At 34.7% G+C, this 17,004-nt stretch overlaps 2 protein-coding genes across 2 annotated transcripts; both read right to left on the bottom strand.

Annotated features, from left to right (window-relative positions):
• Positions 1 to 66: 66 nt before the first annotated feature.
• Positions 67 to 8,865, bottom strand: pkd2l1 (polycystic kidney disease 2-like 1). Its single transcript, XM_039671886.2, has 15 exons — positions 8,529 to 8,865; positions 8,171 to 8,284; positions 7,255 to 7,382; positions 6,650 to 6,903; positions 6,333 to 6,557; positions 4,383 to 4,611; positions 4,077 to 4,247; positions 2,989 to 3,170; positions 2,718 to 2,838; positions 2,524 to 2,622; positions 2,278 to 2,399; positions 2,068 to 2,185; positions 1,868 to 1,962; positions 1,277 to 1,415; positions 67 to 1,025 (listed from the first exon to the last, which is right to left on the bottom strand). Exons 1-15 carry the CDS (start codon positions 8,857 to 8,859, stop codon positions 855 to 857), a joined length of 2,499 nt encoding a protein of 832 aa, XP_039527820.2. The 5' UTR covers positions 8,860 to 8,865; the 3' UTR covers positions 67 to 854.
• Positions 8,866 to 11,163: 2,298 nt separating this feature from the next.
• On the bottom strand, positions 11,164 to 12,073 carry atoh7 (atonal bHLH transcription factor 7). Its single transcript, XM_039672572.2, has one exon. The coding sequence runs from the start codon at positions 12,008 to 12,010 to the stop codon at positions 11,576 to 11,578; it is 435 nt and encodes a 144-aa protein (XP_039528506.1). The 5' UTR covers positions 12,011 to 12,073; the 3' UTR covers positions 11,164 to 11,575.
• Positions 12,074 to 17,004: the final 4,931 nt, after the last annotated feature.

Raw genomic sequence — 17,004 nt, 5'->3', positions numbered from 1 at the left:
AAAATCAAACAAAAAAAGGTCTGGTTTCAACCAGGTTTCAACTTAGTAAATGATAAAACCATTTGTTTTGCAATTTTAATTATTTATTTGCCTATGATTAATCGGAATCAGAAAAGATAAATATTATACATCTTTTTAAATATGCTAGCAATATTGTTCCAAGATTAGTGTATAAACTATAGTAGGTTGATATGCTTTTCACTATAAAATACAGCATTTACTAGTAGTTCATATCAAAGTAAAGAAAGAGATGATGAAAATGTCTTAATTCCATAGAATTATATATAATACACATTGCACTTTGATGTCCATTTTCATAATATGTCAAATTCAACTGACTATTCTCACTAAATAAAGTTTCCATACATAATTGGAAAGAAAGTTGACAGGGTATTTAATTATTAATTTCTGCTTGTATCTTAATTGTACAGTAGTTGTTTTACCAGAACCAGTAGTAATCATGAAAATAGTCATAAATTGGGAGGAAGGTCAGAAGAATAGTTTATGTCCTAATATTGTTGAAAAAAATCCCAGAAACTATGAGGAATGTATTTAACACCACAATATCAATTACACTGTGCTGAAACATTAATAAAGACTTAAAGTGAAATATGATCAGACCATTCATCATATTGCTATTTATTCCCTCTTATAAGAGCCACAGTGACTGCATGTTAAACAGTCAGTATGGAGAAGAGACACAAGCGGATTCCTGTGCCACTGGTAACATAGAGTACTACATCTATTCTACGGTAATACCTTCCTCTTTACTGTCATATTCTGAGTCTATATCCACAGATCAGGCTTAGATTAAGCCTATTTGTTAGTCAGTTTTAAAGTCAAGTTTTGATGATTCAGTGGTGTGCAGAACTACTGTTCTCGGTGACGACTGGCCATCCTACATCTGGGTACAAACGATTCCTCATATTCCCCATGGGACCAGCTAATGACCAGGATGGTGGTCCCTGAGCCAAGACTCTTTCCAGGTTCACCTGAATATTCCCTCCTGAAGCCGGTCTTGATTCCTGTCATAATACAGCAGCATGGCTTACATATCTGCTATGATACAGTATATCCATGATTCCTGTGATATATATATATATATATATATATATATATGTGTGTGTGTGTGTGTGTGTGTGTGTTTATATATATATAATATAAAACCAATTAGTTGTTTATTTGTATTTTATTAAATATATTATTTTAAATCAATTATTCAAAATCAATTAAAAAAAATTACAGTGTCATAAGTTCTATAGAACTAAAAACTCACATCTTCTCTAGTCGTCTGCTTATCCACATCTCTGTTTTCTGTGTTGAATGTCTGAAGTCTAATTTTCTCCATAACAACATCCAGTTTGGACATTATAGTGGTTACAGATTTTTCAAGCTGAGCAACTTTGTGAACAAGCCTGGAAAAGAATAATAACTTAAAAATGAGAAATGTTCCCCTGGCAACTAACTAAAATATATTGAGAAAGAATTAAAGGACTTAAACTTCTTTTATCTTAAACTTAAGATAAATATAACAAAAAAAATAGTATAATATGGAATAAAAAATACAATAAAAATTACAAAAGGCTAGCACAAAATTAACAAAACAAAAATTAGTTAACTAAATTAGTTAACATGGTTTAACAATGAACAACATTTATTTATCAGCATTTATTAATAATAACATTTGAAAGATCAAAAGTTGTATCTGTTAGCATTAATCAATACACTGTTCTATTGACTAACATTGGTAATAAAAGTTGCTAAAATATGAATACAATAAAGCATATAATTAATACTAAAATAACACTGAACATTAGGTTTTACTACTGACACAAGAGTTTGTGAGACAATGTTTCTGTGCACAAACCTCTGAAAGTCCTCTAGAGGAGCTGTCTTCTTTCTCTGGTCCTCTGCAGGTTCAACATTGTTTTCAAGATTACGAAGCTCTTCATTGAGTGCTTCCTAATTGGAAAATACAAAAAGAATATAGATATCAGAATAATGTCAACATGGAGATCCATCTTAGAAACATTAACTTAGAAACAAACAAATAAAACTCAAACACACCCTTTTCTCCTCCAGCTCTTGTTTCATTATCTCCTGCTCCTGTTTGTCCAAAGTCTGGTTTCCATCTTTGTCAAATTTGGAGAAAGCAGCCGAGATCTCATGGTCAGCATGACCCATTCTGACATGTGGGACATAACCAGAATACATGAGTTCCTCTACATCAGCGCTGCTACTATGCACAAATGTGTTAGTGTTTCACCTGAAACTTACTCTTTCAAAGCATCCCTGAAATCTTTAAACTCCAGATCACTTGAGCCTGAATCCAGGGCTTTCTGAACATCAGATATCTTTTCCTTTTTAAGTTTCAGTTTCATAAAGGTCTTTGCATAACTCTGTAATTAAAGTATAGTTTTCCCACATGCATTTAAACAAGGCAAACACACGGTTTACACGGTTTTCCACACATAGTAGATTTGCAGACGTATACACTGTATGTTCCAGTCTAGGATGACTTACCTGTTTGATGAGATCTGAGATCTGGAACTCATCTTTCTGAGAAGCCAGTTCTGATTTCACCTCAGAGTATGTGTCATTGATGATGGCCAGAAACATGTTCTGTTAATGCCAGTTCATCGTGTTATTTGATAAAGAGGCACTTATGATTTAGAACAAACAATTGTTAGCAAATTATATAGGTCTGAAGATCTTACCAGTAACACAAAGAAGACAAAGAACACATAGGAGAAGAAGTATATTGGTCCAAGTACTCTGTTTGCCCTGTCAATGGCATCATAATCGAAATCTCCAAGGATGATTCGAAACTGTGTGAAACTGCAAAGTGGAGAAACAAGGCAAAAAACAGACATTATTTTCAACAAAAAAAAATGTTTTAATTGAAATTAAACTTTTTTTTCTTTAAAACAGAAATTTATATTTTTGACAGCATAATATATATAGAGAGAGTGAAGAAAACATCCTTACATGCACTTGTTAAATGTGCTGAATGTTTCTACTTCCATTCCAAAGAGCAGGTAACCCAGCTGAGCATATGCAAAGAACACAATGAAGAACATAATGGCAAATCCAAAGATGTCTAATGCACATCGAGCCAGAGTGGACGTAAGCTGGGTCATCGTCTTATTGAAACTGATGTACTTGAAGATCTGCAGAAATAGAAGCCATCATAATATCAAAACAGGTAAAAAAAAATTGAGGTCCTATTTTATGTGTCTGCTACAAAAGCCGTCACTGGGACTGTACACTTCTAATACTGTACTATTCTAATATTTACAATTTAAGTACTAATATGTACACTTTTGGTAGCAATATATACCTTCAAGGTACTAATATGTACTTTTTAGGTACAACTGTATACCTTTTGAAAGGGTACCGCCCCAGTGTCTGCTTATTTTACCTTTTTTTCTAAAAATGAACTAACATTTAAATGAATAATTTATGTAAGTATAATATATATAAATTATATAAAAGTTGCATGAACATAGCCATTATGTTAAAGTCCCTCTATGGTGAAAATGAAGCATTATATGTTGTTTGTACGCCTATGTGGTGTTTTTAATATGCTTTAAGTCAACACCATTGCTGAGTATTTTCTCCTTAAAACTGCAGTGAACCAAAACAGTCTCAAAAAACACTGTTCGAAAATCGCTGGTGTTTCTGACGTCACAAACTAGCTTGTAACCAATAACAACAATGTGTGATAGTCAACGAGTGGATCTTTGAGCTGGTGTGAGTGGAGGCGGGGCTAATTTGCATATTCTTAGAACAATGTATACTTAATGAGGCAAGGGTGTAGTTATTGCAAAAAATTTCAAGGAGAAAAACGTTAAAATATGTCATTTTGGTGATCAAAAATGAGTTTTAAGGGATAAAATGATTGGCTATGGCGGATTTTAAGCCGGTTTTACGAACTGTTATGACCCAACTGGCAGTGATCAATCTTACTATTCTGTAAGAAATTAGACAGTTTATGCAACCGGCCCAAAGTATGATGATTTGAAACTCCACCTTCACAGTATGTCATTTGAAAAACTTTTTAATAAAAAAATTACCTTAATCCAAGCAAAAAACAAATTTACTGCATTCATATTGTTGTACTGGGTTTGCCAAAATGCAAGAAATTCAAAATCAGCGTAGATGTCAGGTTGTTCGAGAAGGTTTCCAAGTAGCTTGTCCACTTTGATGGTCCGAAATGCACTGAAGACAATTGCCACCACAGCAAGCTGTTAAAAAGAGCACATTTACTTTTAGAGTCTGCTTTTGTCAAGTAATGTTGACCAATTATATGATGATTTTTAATTATTATAGCAAGAAAAAAGGGATGTTTTGATATCTGATGTGATTTGCTTTCCTCCTACCATTATCACCACTAAATCAAGAATGTTCCAGATGCTTTTGAAATGGGACAATTTGTGGACTCGGAATTCCAGAATCTCCTCCACAATGTAATAGAGTATGAAGACACAGAACACTATCTCGCAGCCGATGATGAAGTAATCCCAGGTGGTGACATAACGAATCAGCTTTACAGTACGGATCTGGTAGGAAGGAATTGCTCCACCGGTAGCTGGAAATTCAACCACCAATCTGAAGAAAGAAGAAAACTATTATTTATTGTTTTATATAATCCAATAACAAAACTACACCAGATTATTTATTATTAACTTTTTTATATGTTTCATATTTATCGTTTGTATAAATAATTTATAATAAATATATAAATATAATTCATATTTAAATATAATAATTAGTGCTGTCACCGTGATTAATGATTCGAACATTAAAGTTTGTGGATGATGACAAGGAGGAAAAGTTGCAGACTTTAATTAAAACTGGCTACATAAAATATATAACTACGGACTCGATTTATGAGAGGTCGGCTAATTTGTGTAAAAGTAAAAAAATACAGTAATTGCATTCATTTACTAGCGAGTGTACTTTGTAAACACTAAAAAAAGGAATGGGGTTCTATTCTGGAACTGTTTGCTCATGTGTTTGCTCCACGACACGCGTTACTTCCGCATTCCAAAGTTCCGTCAAAACCACGAGTCAAGCGAGTCAAGAGTTGGAATTAGCATTTATATAACGTTAGTTATTTAGATTATTTTGTGTATTCTAGTTAGTTAGTTAGCAAGTTAGCTTGGTACTGCATCAGTTAGAATAGCTTCAAGTTAGGGTAGATTTATCTGAATTTAGCACAGTGGTCAAGATGGTAACGGAATAGAGGTGGAAACGGGCTTCCCCACACAGCTCGCGCTGAAAAGCGACGCAGTGCCAAACACTGCTCCTCCTGCATTGACGGTGGTGGACACCGCAGCGGCGCCTTGATGTGAGTGATCATGTATATTTTAATCACAATTTATGGTAGGGCTGAAGTTAGTCCTCTGGGCTCGACAAACGCACCGGCGCATTTTGCTGGATTTTTTTTTTTTTACATAGCGGCAAAATATCAATATGAACATGCCTACTGAGAGCGCGCGCTATCGATATTAAATCGACAAAACTCATCAGATGACGGCCTTTACTCACGCATCGTGTAGACATGCATAGTGTCCACACGCGGATACTCCCCCACATAGCCTACCTGTCAACACTGTTTTCCCCGGGTTTCTCCCGTTTTTTTTAGCCCTATCTCCCGGAGCCCTCCCGGTTTGTTATTTCTCCCGGGAAACATCCATAATTTGACGGGATTTTGAATTATGTGTCAATTATTATATTTCAATAACAAATTTGAGTGAAAACTAATAGAGTAAAAAAATAAGTTAATGCAAAAACTGCCTTACGTCCATACATTTTCATACAATGTGCTGGGTGTTGATTATTATATTTAAAAAATAAATAGCATCTGAATTTAGGCTAAAAGTCTAGATTTTTTTAATCCTTGCAAAACATTTAATTGTAATTCAATTAATTTAAAGATAAAGACTTTTTTCATTAAACCATTGTAAAAAAAAAAAAAGAAGAAGAAGCAATTTTAGCTTTCTAAACTGAACCAAATCGAGACGTCAGTTTTGTGTATCGTCATTACACCCCTAATATATATATATATATATATATATATATATATATATATATATATATATATACTGACACACACACATTATATAAACACAAACATTTATGTTAGAATTGATTAATTGTGATTAATCAACAGCACTAAAAATAGTCCTATGTAATCAGAAATTACATTGCCTTGTACATTTGAAAGGGATAGACATTCTATTTATTCACTAACCTAGCAAACCAAATGTATAATTTTGGACATATAATTTTGGACATTATATATGATCTTGATTTAGGTCAAGTACCTTATAACACAGAAGAGATTGATGTTGGCATTGTATGCAGAGAAGTCAATGAAAAGAACTCGAGTTCCACGATCAAGCCACCGGTTTTCTTTGAGGTCATTCAGGATAGCTGCACTCTCTTCTTTGGTCTTTGCCAGATCTTGGTAATATCCCGCTCCACTGTATGTGGTCAGTATCCCCCAGTGACTTGACCCTTTCATCTCCTTTTCTAAGTGGTACTGCCAGCTGAAGAATAATACGATTATATTTCATAAATAAACACATTTCAACACCCAAAGTGAGAAACACGACCGTTGCTAATCATAAATGTCACTCACGCTGTTCCGTTGATCATTCCAAACCTGCTGTCATCCTCCTTCTTGTCGCTGTACACATCAAAACACTCGGAGATCTCCTGCTGGAAGTCTTTGTGCACCTTGCAGGAATTGCTCTTCACTTTGAGCTGTCGAATGCGGGGGACTCCTAACAACAAGTTCTCGTAGTAAATGAAGGATTGATTTTCATTCTGAAGAGGCTCATCATTATACCACTTAGTCCAGTACAGGCTGTCAAGTAATGGGCCCTCCATGTACTGCAAAGATTAAATAACAAATCATAGCAAGAGGGACTTACTGAATCTGTCCTACAAATAGACAAACATTTATTATGATGTTTTTAATACTAAATATGCTTAAAACTACATTAAAAAATAATATTATACAAACAGTAATATTATTTTAAAATATATTACATAAAACGCATTTTTATAAAGTTCCAAAACTTGGAATTTGTGTTGGAATAAATTGTAGGCCTACTTTATTTATTGTACTTTAAAAATACAAGGGAAAGACCAATATTTATAATTAAAATATTTTAGTATTATAAATAGATCAATACATATTAAGCCTGATTTTTATTCGCATCAAAATCTGCTAAAACTCACTGTCCAGACGTCATTCACGCTGCTGATGTAGTTAAAGCTGAATCCATTGCCACTCGGTATATTCACAAAGAGATCAGTCATAGCTTTTGTATAGTAGTAGGTGGCGCTGCTGGTCATGCCATAGGTCACTGCATGAGAACATGATTGCAATCAGTCAACCACAATCACATCACTTATTGAACTTTGCACAGACGTGCTACACCATTCACCCTCCACACAGATAAAGGATATCAATTCATTGAAGTTTCATCCATTAGCAGCGCTCACGTCACGAATGTTGCGGCCAGGGATGAGAGGAGGGTTATTTGTTTGAACACCGAAAAATAGCTCTCTTGAACAATGTGACCAGCACAAACAAAGCCTCAATCGCCTGACCTGAGCTCTTATCAGTAAAAGACAGCAGGGTCCCGCTTGTGTTCCTTTCAGGCCTAATTTTCCCCTGGACAATGCTGTGTTGTAACACAGGGGAGCAGTGGACATTTTATAACAAGCACTTAGTCTGATACACATCTCTGATCATAATAGAGCGCTAGATAATGGGAAACCATTAGTTCAGATTACAGCCAGTATGATCAAAAAGACAAAAGAGCAAGCTAATTGCATTTGAACAGTTTTACATTTATACATGCAAATGTTTTAATGGATATACCTTAATATCCACAGCTACAAACTGTAAAAAAAATTAAATGTTGTTACCTTGCAACTTTTGAGTTGACATTGAGTTAATAGAAAGAAGATTGGTTAATCAACAGAAACTCAAAGTAAGTTTTCTGAACCACATTAACAAGAAAAAAAGCTGTGATGAAATAACTTTTTACATATTGATCCATTCAGTGGTTTCAACTCCAACAGGCGGTCCTAAAAACAATACATTCAGACAGGGATAAATATATCAAACAATCGACCTAATACTTACACAGACACAAATCCACTAGGAAAACAATGTAGATGACCAGTTCTTTGAGATTTGCTTTGACATTAAGCTCAGGATTCTCCTTTGTGTCTTTTCTTAGAGCTGTTCCCCACAGTCCTACCAAAACCGAAACAATGATTTTTATATTTATTTATTTGCTTGTATTTATTTATTTTTATTAACTTACAATAATATGAAGTAATGTATTTATTATGATGTATTTATAAAGTATTATACTTTAAAATAATACAACTGAATATATTAGTAATATTTCTATATTAAATAATAAAAATATATATTTTATTGCATTAACAATAAATTATATATATATATAAAAAAACAATATTAGCACCTCCCTTACCTTTGATGGCTTTTAAGAAAAAGGAGCAGCATCCAGACGACTTCTCCTCAGTGGGGTGGGTTCTCACCTTATCCTCGGCTAAATAGGGGTTAGGCATATTCAGTTGGTTCATGTTCTCCAAAGAATTGTGAAAGATGGGCTGAGGGTTGTAGATGGTGCTGATGGGGCGCCTGATGGGTGCAGGAGTGCCACTGTAGGCCTGATTCACCCAGGCTCCTTTCTCAAAGTCATCCAGCTCACACAATACTGTATTGCCTAGCTGATTTTCCGCCTGGGTATTGAAGTGTTGCATTGTGGTAAATGGAGAGGTTAAGGTAGATGGATGTATCATGAAATGCTCAAGTGCAGCTTTTGCCTGGGGATAGGTTCAACCTGTATTTATACCTTTCTCCTTGAATCCTCTGATTCTGTGGAAGGAGGGGCTGGTCATTTGTTTACACATCCATTAAAAACACAATCCATGCCATTAGGGAAACTGAAACATCAGCTAAAGATAGAACAGCGTCATTGACAATGCACAGCTAATGTGAATTTGCGTCAAATTGTTTTAGACATCCTGAAACAAAGATCAAACTTTAATTGTAAAGATGCACAGAAGTAGTAATTAAATTACTTAAATAACTATTAGCTGTTTGCAGATATCTAAAACAAATGACTGAAATAATATCTGAAAATGTTTAGTCTACTTTTTCGGCTTTACGTGTTTTGACTGTTAGGCTATCTTGGGCGATATACCTTTGCTGTCTATCCTAGGGCGTCATATAGTGACACTTTTGAAATTTCGTCTAAATCCAACGCACATGGCACCCTTTAGCATCAATATAGCAGGCACAGAGCTTTGTCCGGTTATGGTAAGTTTAGGTCTGGGGTAGGTTTAGGATTACACCGCTAGGAGGCACCTTCTGGCCCATATATATCTGCGTCTCATATTGACGCTAAAGGGTGCCATGTGCGTTGGATGTAGACGAAATATCAAAAGCGTCAGTATATGATGCCTTGGGATGTTAACGGCCAAACGTTATCATTGAAATATAAACACAGGAAGTGTTGGGAGTGCTTTGTATAGGTGTTGATGGACTCGATCTATATGATTTGATCGTTCTGAATCCGATCTTGTAGTCTTTAACAAAAACGTGATTTTCTCAGTTTTTTGCTAAAAACGTTGCTTTTTTATTGAACTTACCCACATAGGTATTGTTTTTTTTTTTTTTTTTTTTTTTTTTAAGCAGATGATCTGTTCAATCTTATGATAAATTTTATGTTCAGATATTCATACAACAAAATATTCTGGGGGGCATGACATTTTTGTGAAAATGACCAAAAAAGCTGCTATGGCTGGAAACATTAAAATAATAATAATTCTGCACATTCCACTGGTGGGGAGAGAGTAAATATTAAGATAACAGAGTCTATTCTGTAGGTGAAGCTATGCTTACTTTACTCGGCATTTACTTTACACTCTAAAAAATGCTCGGTTGTTAAACCCAATTTTGGGTAAAATATGGACAAACCCAAAGGTTGGGTTAAAAATGTAATGTAAAAATGTAACCCAATGTCCATGTTTGTCCCTGTTTGACCCAAAGTTGGGTTAAAACAACCCAGCATTTTTAGAGTGTACTTACTTTTCCCCTTCAAATTTTCCTTGACGTTTTTCCAGATATCATAGCACCTCCTTGTAGACCAAACCTCTGTTATACATAAGCAACCATTTACTCATATTCAAGTAGGCCTACTAGCGATTTGTTTCTCATTCAAACATTTGTAAACTAACATTTGCAAGATGTAATACGATTGCACAAAATATGGACTTTAGTATAAAAAAAATGAACAGGGTCTTGATCTTAATCTGCCTAATTTAGTAGGCTAATAATTTTAAAATAATTGTAGGGTGTCTGTTTAGTAGCTACATAATGATCATGATATGATGATTGGTCATAATGACAGCTGAAGCTAAATGGATTAAGATGGGTGTATCTCGCTTTATGTACACGCTTTCAGCCGAACTCTGCCCGCTCACGCCTCATTAGCACTGAAAAGGCACGTTATACACAGTCATTGGACAGCAAAGTGATTCATCTCCTCTCTAAATTAAACTCTACTCTAATCTTTAAAAGTGTCTGTACAGCGCATGGGACACACAGTTCAACCGTGACGTCATTCAGTCCTTTAAACATTATTTATTCCTTCATTGAACTGACAGCAGAGACATTTGTTTGGTGTTGTCTTATCTTGGGACACAGAGGGCTTCACCGAAATGTGTCTATCTGTCCAGTGTGCACACCATGAGAACTGGTATTTGTATTCAGGCCTTTATAAAGAAACAAAAATGCTGTACTAAAATTTTATTTTATTGCAAATCTCATTTCAGTGTGCATGTCATTAAAAGTGTACAGAATTTAACATAAAAATTCTCATCTTGTCTACAGATATATATCTGTAGTTTTTTTTTAAACAGATTAGGGTATAGTATATATAGTGGATAAAATGTTATTCCTACATACTGTACACAAAGTCTTTTATTTCAGTGTTTATTTGGTAACTACATTATAAACAAAACATTTTAAATCCTGACTACAGCTCAAAATACATCTACATATGGACACTGTTACAAGATTCAATTTTAAATCCATCCAAATTCGTTTTTCCCTTATTGAGTTTAATACTAAAAAATCAATAAGAAATTGGAACAGCATTTTAGGATGCCATTTTGGCAAAATAAAATGACAGTGTATTTCAGCTTTGACTTAGCTGAGGACACACTAAACACAAAGATTTGATACAAAGCAATGAAAAATATCATCATTTAGTCATCCTTTTCAACATGCATGATGGAAGATTTTCTAAAATTGTACAGAAAAACATAACTTTTTTTGCAACAATATAAGCAACTCTACTCCTAGAATGCTTTAGACTCTATTAAAGCTAATCAAACACTTGATTTCCAGAACCATAAACATAAAATATTACATAGTAATACATACTGACTCCTGTATCTGCGCAAAGAAAGATACAAGTGAATGTGCCATTGCGTATCAGTCCCTGAGAGCTTAGAGGCTTTCGTAGTGGTAGGAGAAGGAGGGATGCATACAGTTATTTTCCACAGGGGAGTTATAGCTCATAAACCAAGAATAGGTCTCTGGCTGTAGGCCGTCAAACTGTAGGTTCAGCCAGTCTTTCTCCGGAGCTGTGTGTTTGCTGGCGTCAGTCAGGATTCGATTGAGGGCCATAATGTAGCTTAGGGCCATCTGCAGTGTTTCATATTTAGAGAGTTTCTTGTCCTGACCCCACTGAGGAACCACTTTGCGGAGGCGGTCGAATGCGGTGTTCAAGCCCTCCATCCTCTTTCTCTCTCGAGCGTTGGCTGCCATCCTTCGCCGAATGGCACTCTCGAACTTCTCTGGGTCCCTGGAGTCAGACTCCGACCCTGAATCTGCACAGCTCGATCTGCGGGACTTCATGACTTCTGGGCCAAAGGTCCTCATAGGCCAACGTTGGTCTTGAAATTGAAAACGGATCCTTTGAGGTCTAAAGTTTCCTCAGACACAATGTCTTCTTCTTGTCCCTGTAGTGAAATAAATCCAGATAGTGGTGCAGCACTTGAGGATAGTGGTTGTGGTCTGCCATAAGGATGACTGATGCTTATATAGAGCTCTGGTATTAACAGGTGGCAGCAGGTGGAGCCCCACCCTTATTGCTCCATCCAAACATCCATTATTATTAATGAAACGCACATATCCAACAGCAGGAGTAGTGCACTCGAACTAGCTCCCCACCCCAACCCCCATTAACTCAAACTTTAATGACATTCCAATTAACTTAGGCTGGTCTATGCGTTACAAACATAGATAACTTACCATCTGTCCTGGGCCACTGAAACAACCAGGGGTGAATGACAAGGATTACCTAATTAAAAGTGCATGCATCTTTAAGCAAGCAAATGTCTGCATCTCTTGGGCAAGAACATTGTTTACAACTCATTGCCTATATGGAATCAATTTTGCCAATTTGTTTTTCAAAATCTAAATCTTATTACATGATATGAAGACATTAACCTTTTAATATAATCTTCAATATGAATTAATAAAGTAATAGTTTTTTTGCTATAAATATATAATGTACTGTATGTTAATTGCATATAATTACTTTACTGCTAGTATATGTTTCTACTATACATTTATAATGTATGTATTAATAAATTAGATGTATTAAATATTAAAATTTAAGGTAGTACATTTAATATTTATTTTAATATAATATATAAAATATAATATTTAACATTATACTATAAATGTTTAATGTACTGTTTTAATTGTGTTATATATATATATATATATATATATATATATATATATATATATATATATATATCGTTATATTGTTATTAAAAATTAACGTAATTTTTATATTATGTATTAGTATCCATTCATACTTTAAAATTTTATTTAATATAAATGTAATTTCATTGTAGTTTCAAATCCTTTCTACTAAACATTAAAGTAAATGGATGACAACATTGAAAAACATTTCTGGGATGATAAATAATTGATGTGAGTGTCTCAGAGGAACTGAGACAGACAGAAGACTTCGACAAGCTGTCTATCTCAATCTGTTCAATGTGAATCAAATAAAGCAGGGATAGATTCAGATGGTCATATACAGTCACAGTTTTGCCCAAAAAAAAGCCTGTTGAAGAATAAAAATTAGTCACAAATCATCATTTCTACCTTGATTTAGTATTAAGAGTTACTTCTTATATTTGTTTATACAGATATTTTGGATTTTATATATTCAAGTTTCCTTAAAAATGTAGCAAAAAAAGCTGCTTTAACCAGTTTAATTACAAATGTAATAAGGGTATAAAATGCACAATATGATATTAATTATAACATAAATATTAATATGAAGTATATTTATTTCTCTTTGACACATTTTCTTGCAGGTACAGGCAATCATACATCAGTAAGTTTTGCACAAATAATAAATCTCTGGATCTTGTACATAATTCATGTCCCAGCTGAACACGATTCAAGCCTAATAAGCTCATGCTGTCAGGTCATTTTGCATTGGATAAGTAATTGTGCTGTTCAATTGGGCATATAAGCCCAATCTACTGGTTTGATTTCATTGATTGCAGATTGGCATGGCTTACCAGCTGCTGCTTGTCTTGTTTAAAGGGCTTGGTCCAGACATGTGGAACAGCCTTGTTTTTCACTCATTCACATGATCGGCTTGTCTGGAGTCCGAGGCTGTCCTATGCAAAAAGGCCATATGTTACAAGCTACTCCTGTTACTTTGAGACAGTGTTGAGCAGATTAAAGATTTACTCTGTCTTGAAGAGGGGAAAGTGAGAAGGTCTATCAGTTTAACAGCTTAATCCAGGATTTAGTAAATCTGATTTTCATTTAAAGCTTGAAGCAATTACCATTGATTCAAAGGAGAAAATGTTCTTAAAAAGCGAATTTGTAATCCTCCAAACACAAGGAAAAGTGACAATCTATTGCCATGATTAAACTCCCTGACAGCCAAACTATATGAGTCTACATCAGTACTGCTGACCAGTATTAATAATGTAAGTTATTTCAAAGTTCATCTATATCTCTGAGCTAGCTGTCACTTTAATACACGTAGCCTATTAAACAAATGACTACCAAGAAGACAACACAGTCTCATGAAAATGCCATTTGGAGAACATAAAAATGTTCTCTGTTCACTTCAAATGCAAATATTTAAAGATATTTTTGATCGAATTTGTAGAAAAGGCATATTGACCAATGAGGTCATTCAGAAAAGTGAGGCACACTGTTTAAACATTGACCTCCATAGATGACGAGAATTGAATCCCCCCCACCTCGTCCCACCAACACCATCAAAATAGGGCATCTGGTGAGATGAGGCTAGTCACTGTAATTAGGTCAAGGAAGGTGCTTGTAATTTCATGCCTATTTGAACCCTTTTTTCCCTTCTGGTTGTCTTAACTGGTCAATGGAGTCTTATTGTAGAAAATCAATCAGAAAAAGAATCCATTTATAATAAATGATTATTATTTATGAAAACGCATGTTGTTTACCTTTTATTTCCCTCGATAAGTTGTATATTTATTTAGAAATCTCCAGGAATTACATTTAATGCAGAAAAAACATGCATATATTAGCACATTTTAAAGCAGCTATAAGTACAAATAACAAAAATACTTGGCAAACCAATATGTGAAACAGTTTTACAGACAGTTTAAGTTGTTGTTTTTGTTTGGATGCCATGTATTAACAGCAAAAGACCCTGGAGAGAAACACAAAAAAATTAATTATCTAGGCCTATATATTATAAATATATTATAAATGTATAACTTCACTTTGTCATTAAACAAAACGGACACAATCTCTATCCATCAGGTGAAGGTGTTTGGGTGAGAAGAGATCCAGACGATCAACCTTGGAGAACACAGTTCAAATAATTGGAGTTGGTGATGGCGTTTGAAGAGGTAAGCACAGCCTTAGCGTCTTGATGCGAACGATACCGGACAGAGAATGAGAGTGAGAGTGAGGTTTACATGCAGAAGGTGATTGCAGTACTGATGATGTGCAGGTGTGTGATCAGTACTACGGACAGGGAGTGCACTGTGATTGTGTGAGGGTGGAGCCTGCCATGGTTGTGACAATATGGGGGAGACTTGGTATGGTTGTAACATGAAGAGAGTGGTAATACCACCAATTAATCAGGGATAAGGAGATCATTTCATGAATGGTTGCCAAGGCGGTAAATGGGTAAATGCATAAATGCATAAAGAAAAAATAGATTTTTTAGGTAAGAATGTATTTTTTTTTCTAACCCTATGGTTGTTATAACCAGCCTCTTGCATGCATACATAGAAGTCATACAACTATTTAAAAGAAATTAACAGATTGCAGATAGTGGAAAAGAATGACAGATAGATGTGTGCCAACCAATGTTAAAAAATGAGCTGATACGTTTTCAAAAGAAGGGCAGAGCAGACAGATAAGTTGTGAAAACCATGTCGAAAGCCTGTGGTGAGGATTCCGTAACTTTAGACAATGAAAAGTTTATGTTGTCTGTATTGAGCCAGTTGGCAACTCAAAGCCAAAGGAAGTGTGGGTAAATTGTGCCCTGCCGTCTCTGGGCGCATCAAGTCTGCACTCCAGGGTTAACAACAATGAATTTTTACCATCGTTACTCTGATTAAGAATAATCACACACAGACTTTTTTTATTTTATTAAAAAAATGTTTAGATCCAGACACGCTGCAAAGTGTTCATTAGGAATGGTTCACCAAATTTTTTTTTATTTTATTTTTTTTATCAATATCTCATTCTTACCCTCAAGTTGTTCCAAACCTGTATGGATGTCAACACAAAAGAAAATATTTTGAAGAATGTTAGTAACGTTTAGGCTAGTAATGGAAAAATACTGGAAACCAATGATTAATGCTGCATTAATTCACCAACATTCTTCAAAATCTTTTTTTTTTTTTGGTGAATGAACTTGCTTTATTACTTCAGACTAATGAATAAATCCCAATGGGCTCTACGGTGAAGGATTAAGGATGCTCGATAACTTCCGCCGATCGTAGAGTCCAATGCAATACCGAGAATTTATATTGAATTTTATACTCCGTGGTTATAATAAAGAAACGTTATAGTCACAAAAACAGATAAAACAGACACCCCTCGTTGTGTTTATGCTTCTTTTTAAAATTATAATAAATAAACATAGGCTATATATAAAATTACATCTAAACGTATGTACGTTTCGTTTCAAAGAAGGGAGGACAGTAAATTTTGAAGACTGCCATAATCCCGTTTTCCTCTGTTCTCCTCCGCTTGAATCTCCACAACCGGAAAAGGATGAGCATCCTTGCGTCAAATGCGGAACTTACGCATGCATATAGCCCATTTAGCATATAAAAACATGCATTCAACAGTCTAGCAGAGAGAGGTTTGAAATTACTGTCTCAAATGGCTCAAGAGGAGTTGACAGTCATCTGATTCTTTATTCAAGATAACCACACTTATTCTTGCTATAAAAAAAAATAAAAAAATAACAGGTTTTGGGGCAGGCCTATATGTTTTTCGAGAACACTTTTTAAAAATTATATATCTTCAGTTTGTTTGTTTTTTTAAGAAAGATGGGTCTCTTCTGAAAATAAACACATACAAATAGGCCTACAATATTTTATGTTGGCGTATTGTTGGTTTTATGCATTTCTATTGGTTTCTTGTCCATTATTTATTTACTTTTTTAGTCGATTTAAAATGCGAATCTAGCTTGACTGAATCTAGTCATACATGATTCTGACCTCCAGGGGGCGCTCAGATTACTCTTTTTAGCAGTTATCAATTTCACTGCTTTTAGTTGTAAAAAAGACCATAAGCAAGGCGATGAACAAACAAGACAAAGCTGTTCCTTGAGGCCATTTGTTGTTATTTGAATTGCGTTCAATCCCTAATTTATTAATTTAGTA

The sequence above is a fragment of the Pimephales promelas genome, chromosome 11, assembly GCF_988280905.1.
Source record: "Pimephales promelas chromosome 11, fPimPro1.hap1.1, whole genome shotgun sequence".
NCBI classification, from domain to species: Eukaryota; Metazoa; Chordata; class Actinopteri; order Cypriniformes; family Leuciscidae; genus Pimephales; species Pimephales promelas.
Note: the sequence above shows the minus strand (reverse complement) of the source record. Positions and strands in the feature narration are given on the sequence as shown.

Bases quoted from the DNA above. Each gene is read 5' to 3' on its own strand.
- pkd2l1 (XM_039671886.2), bottom strand. From the start codon at position 8,859: ATGATACATCCATCTACCTTAACCTCTCCATTTACCACAATGCAACAC. The intron at 6,558-6,649 runs GTGAGTGACATT...ATTATTCTTCAG, and splicing joins GGAATGATCAACGGAACAGC to CTGGCAGTACCACTTAGAAA. The intron at 2,623-2,717 runs GTAAGATCTTCA...TGGCATTAACAG, and splicing joins TTGTCTTCTTTGTGTTACTG to AACATGTTTCTGGCCATCAT.
- atoh7 (XM_039672572.2), bottom strand. From the start codon at position 12,010: ATGAGGACCTTTGGCCCAGAAGTCATGAAGTCCCGCAGATCGAGCTGT.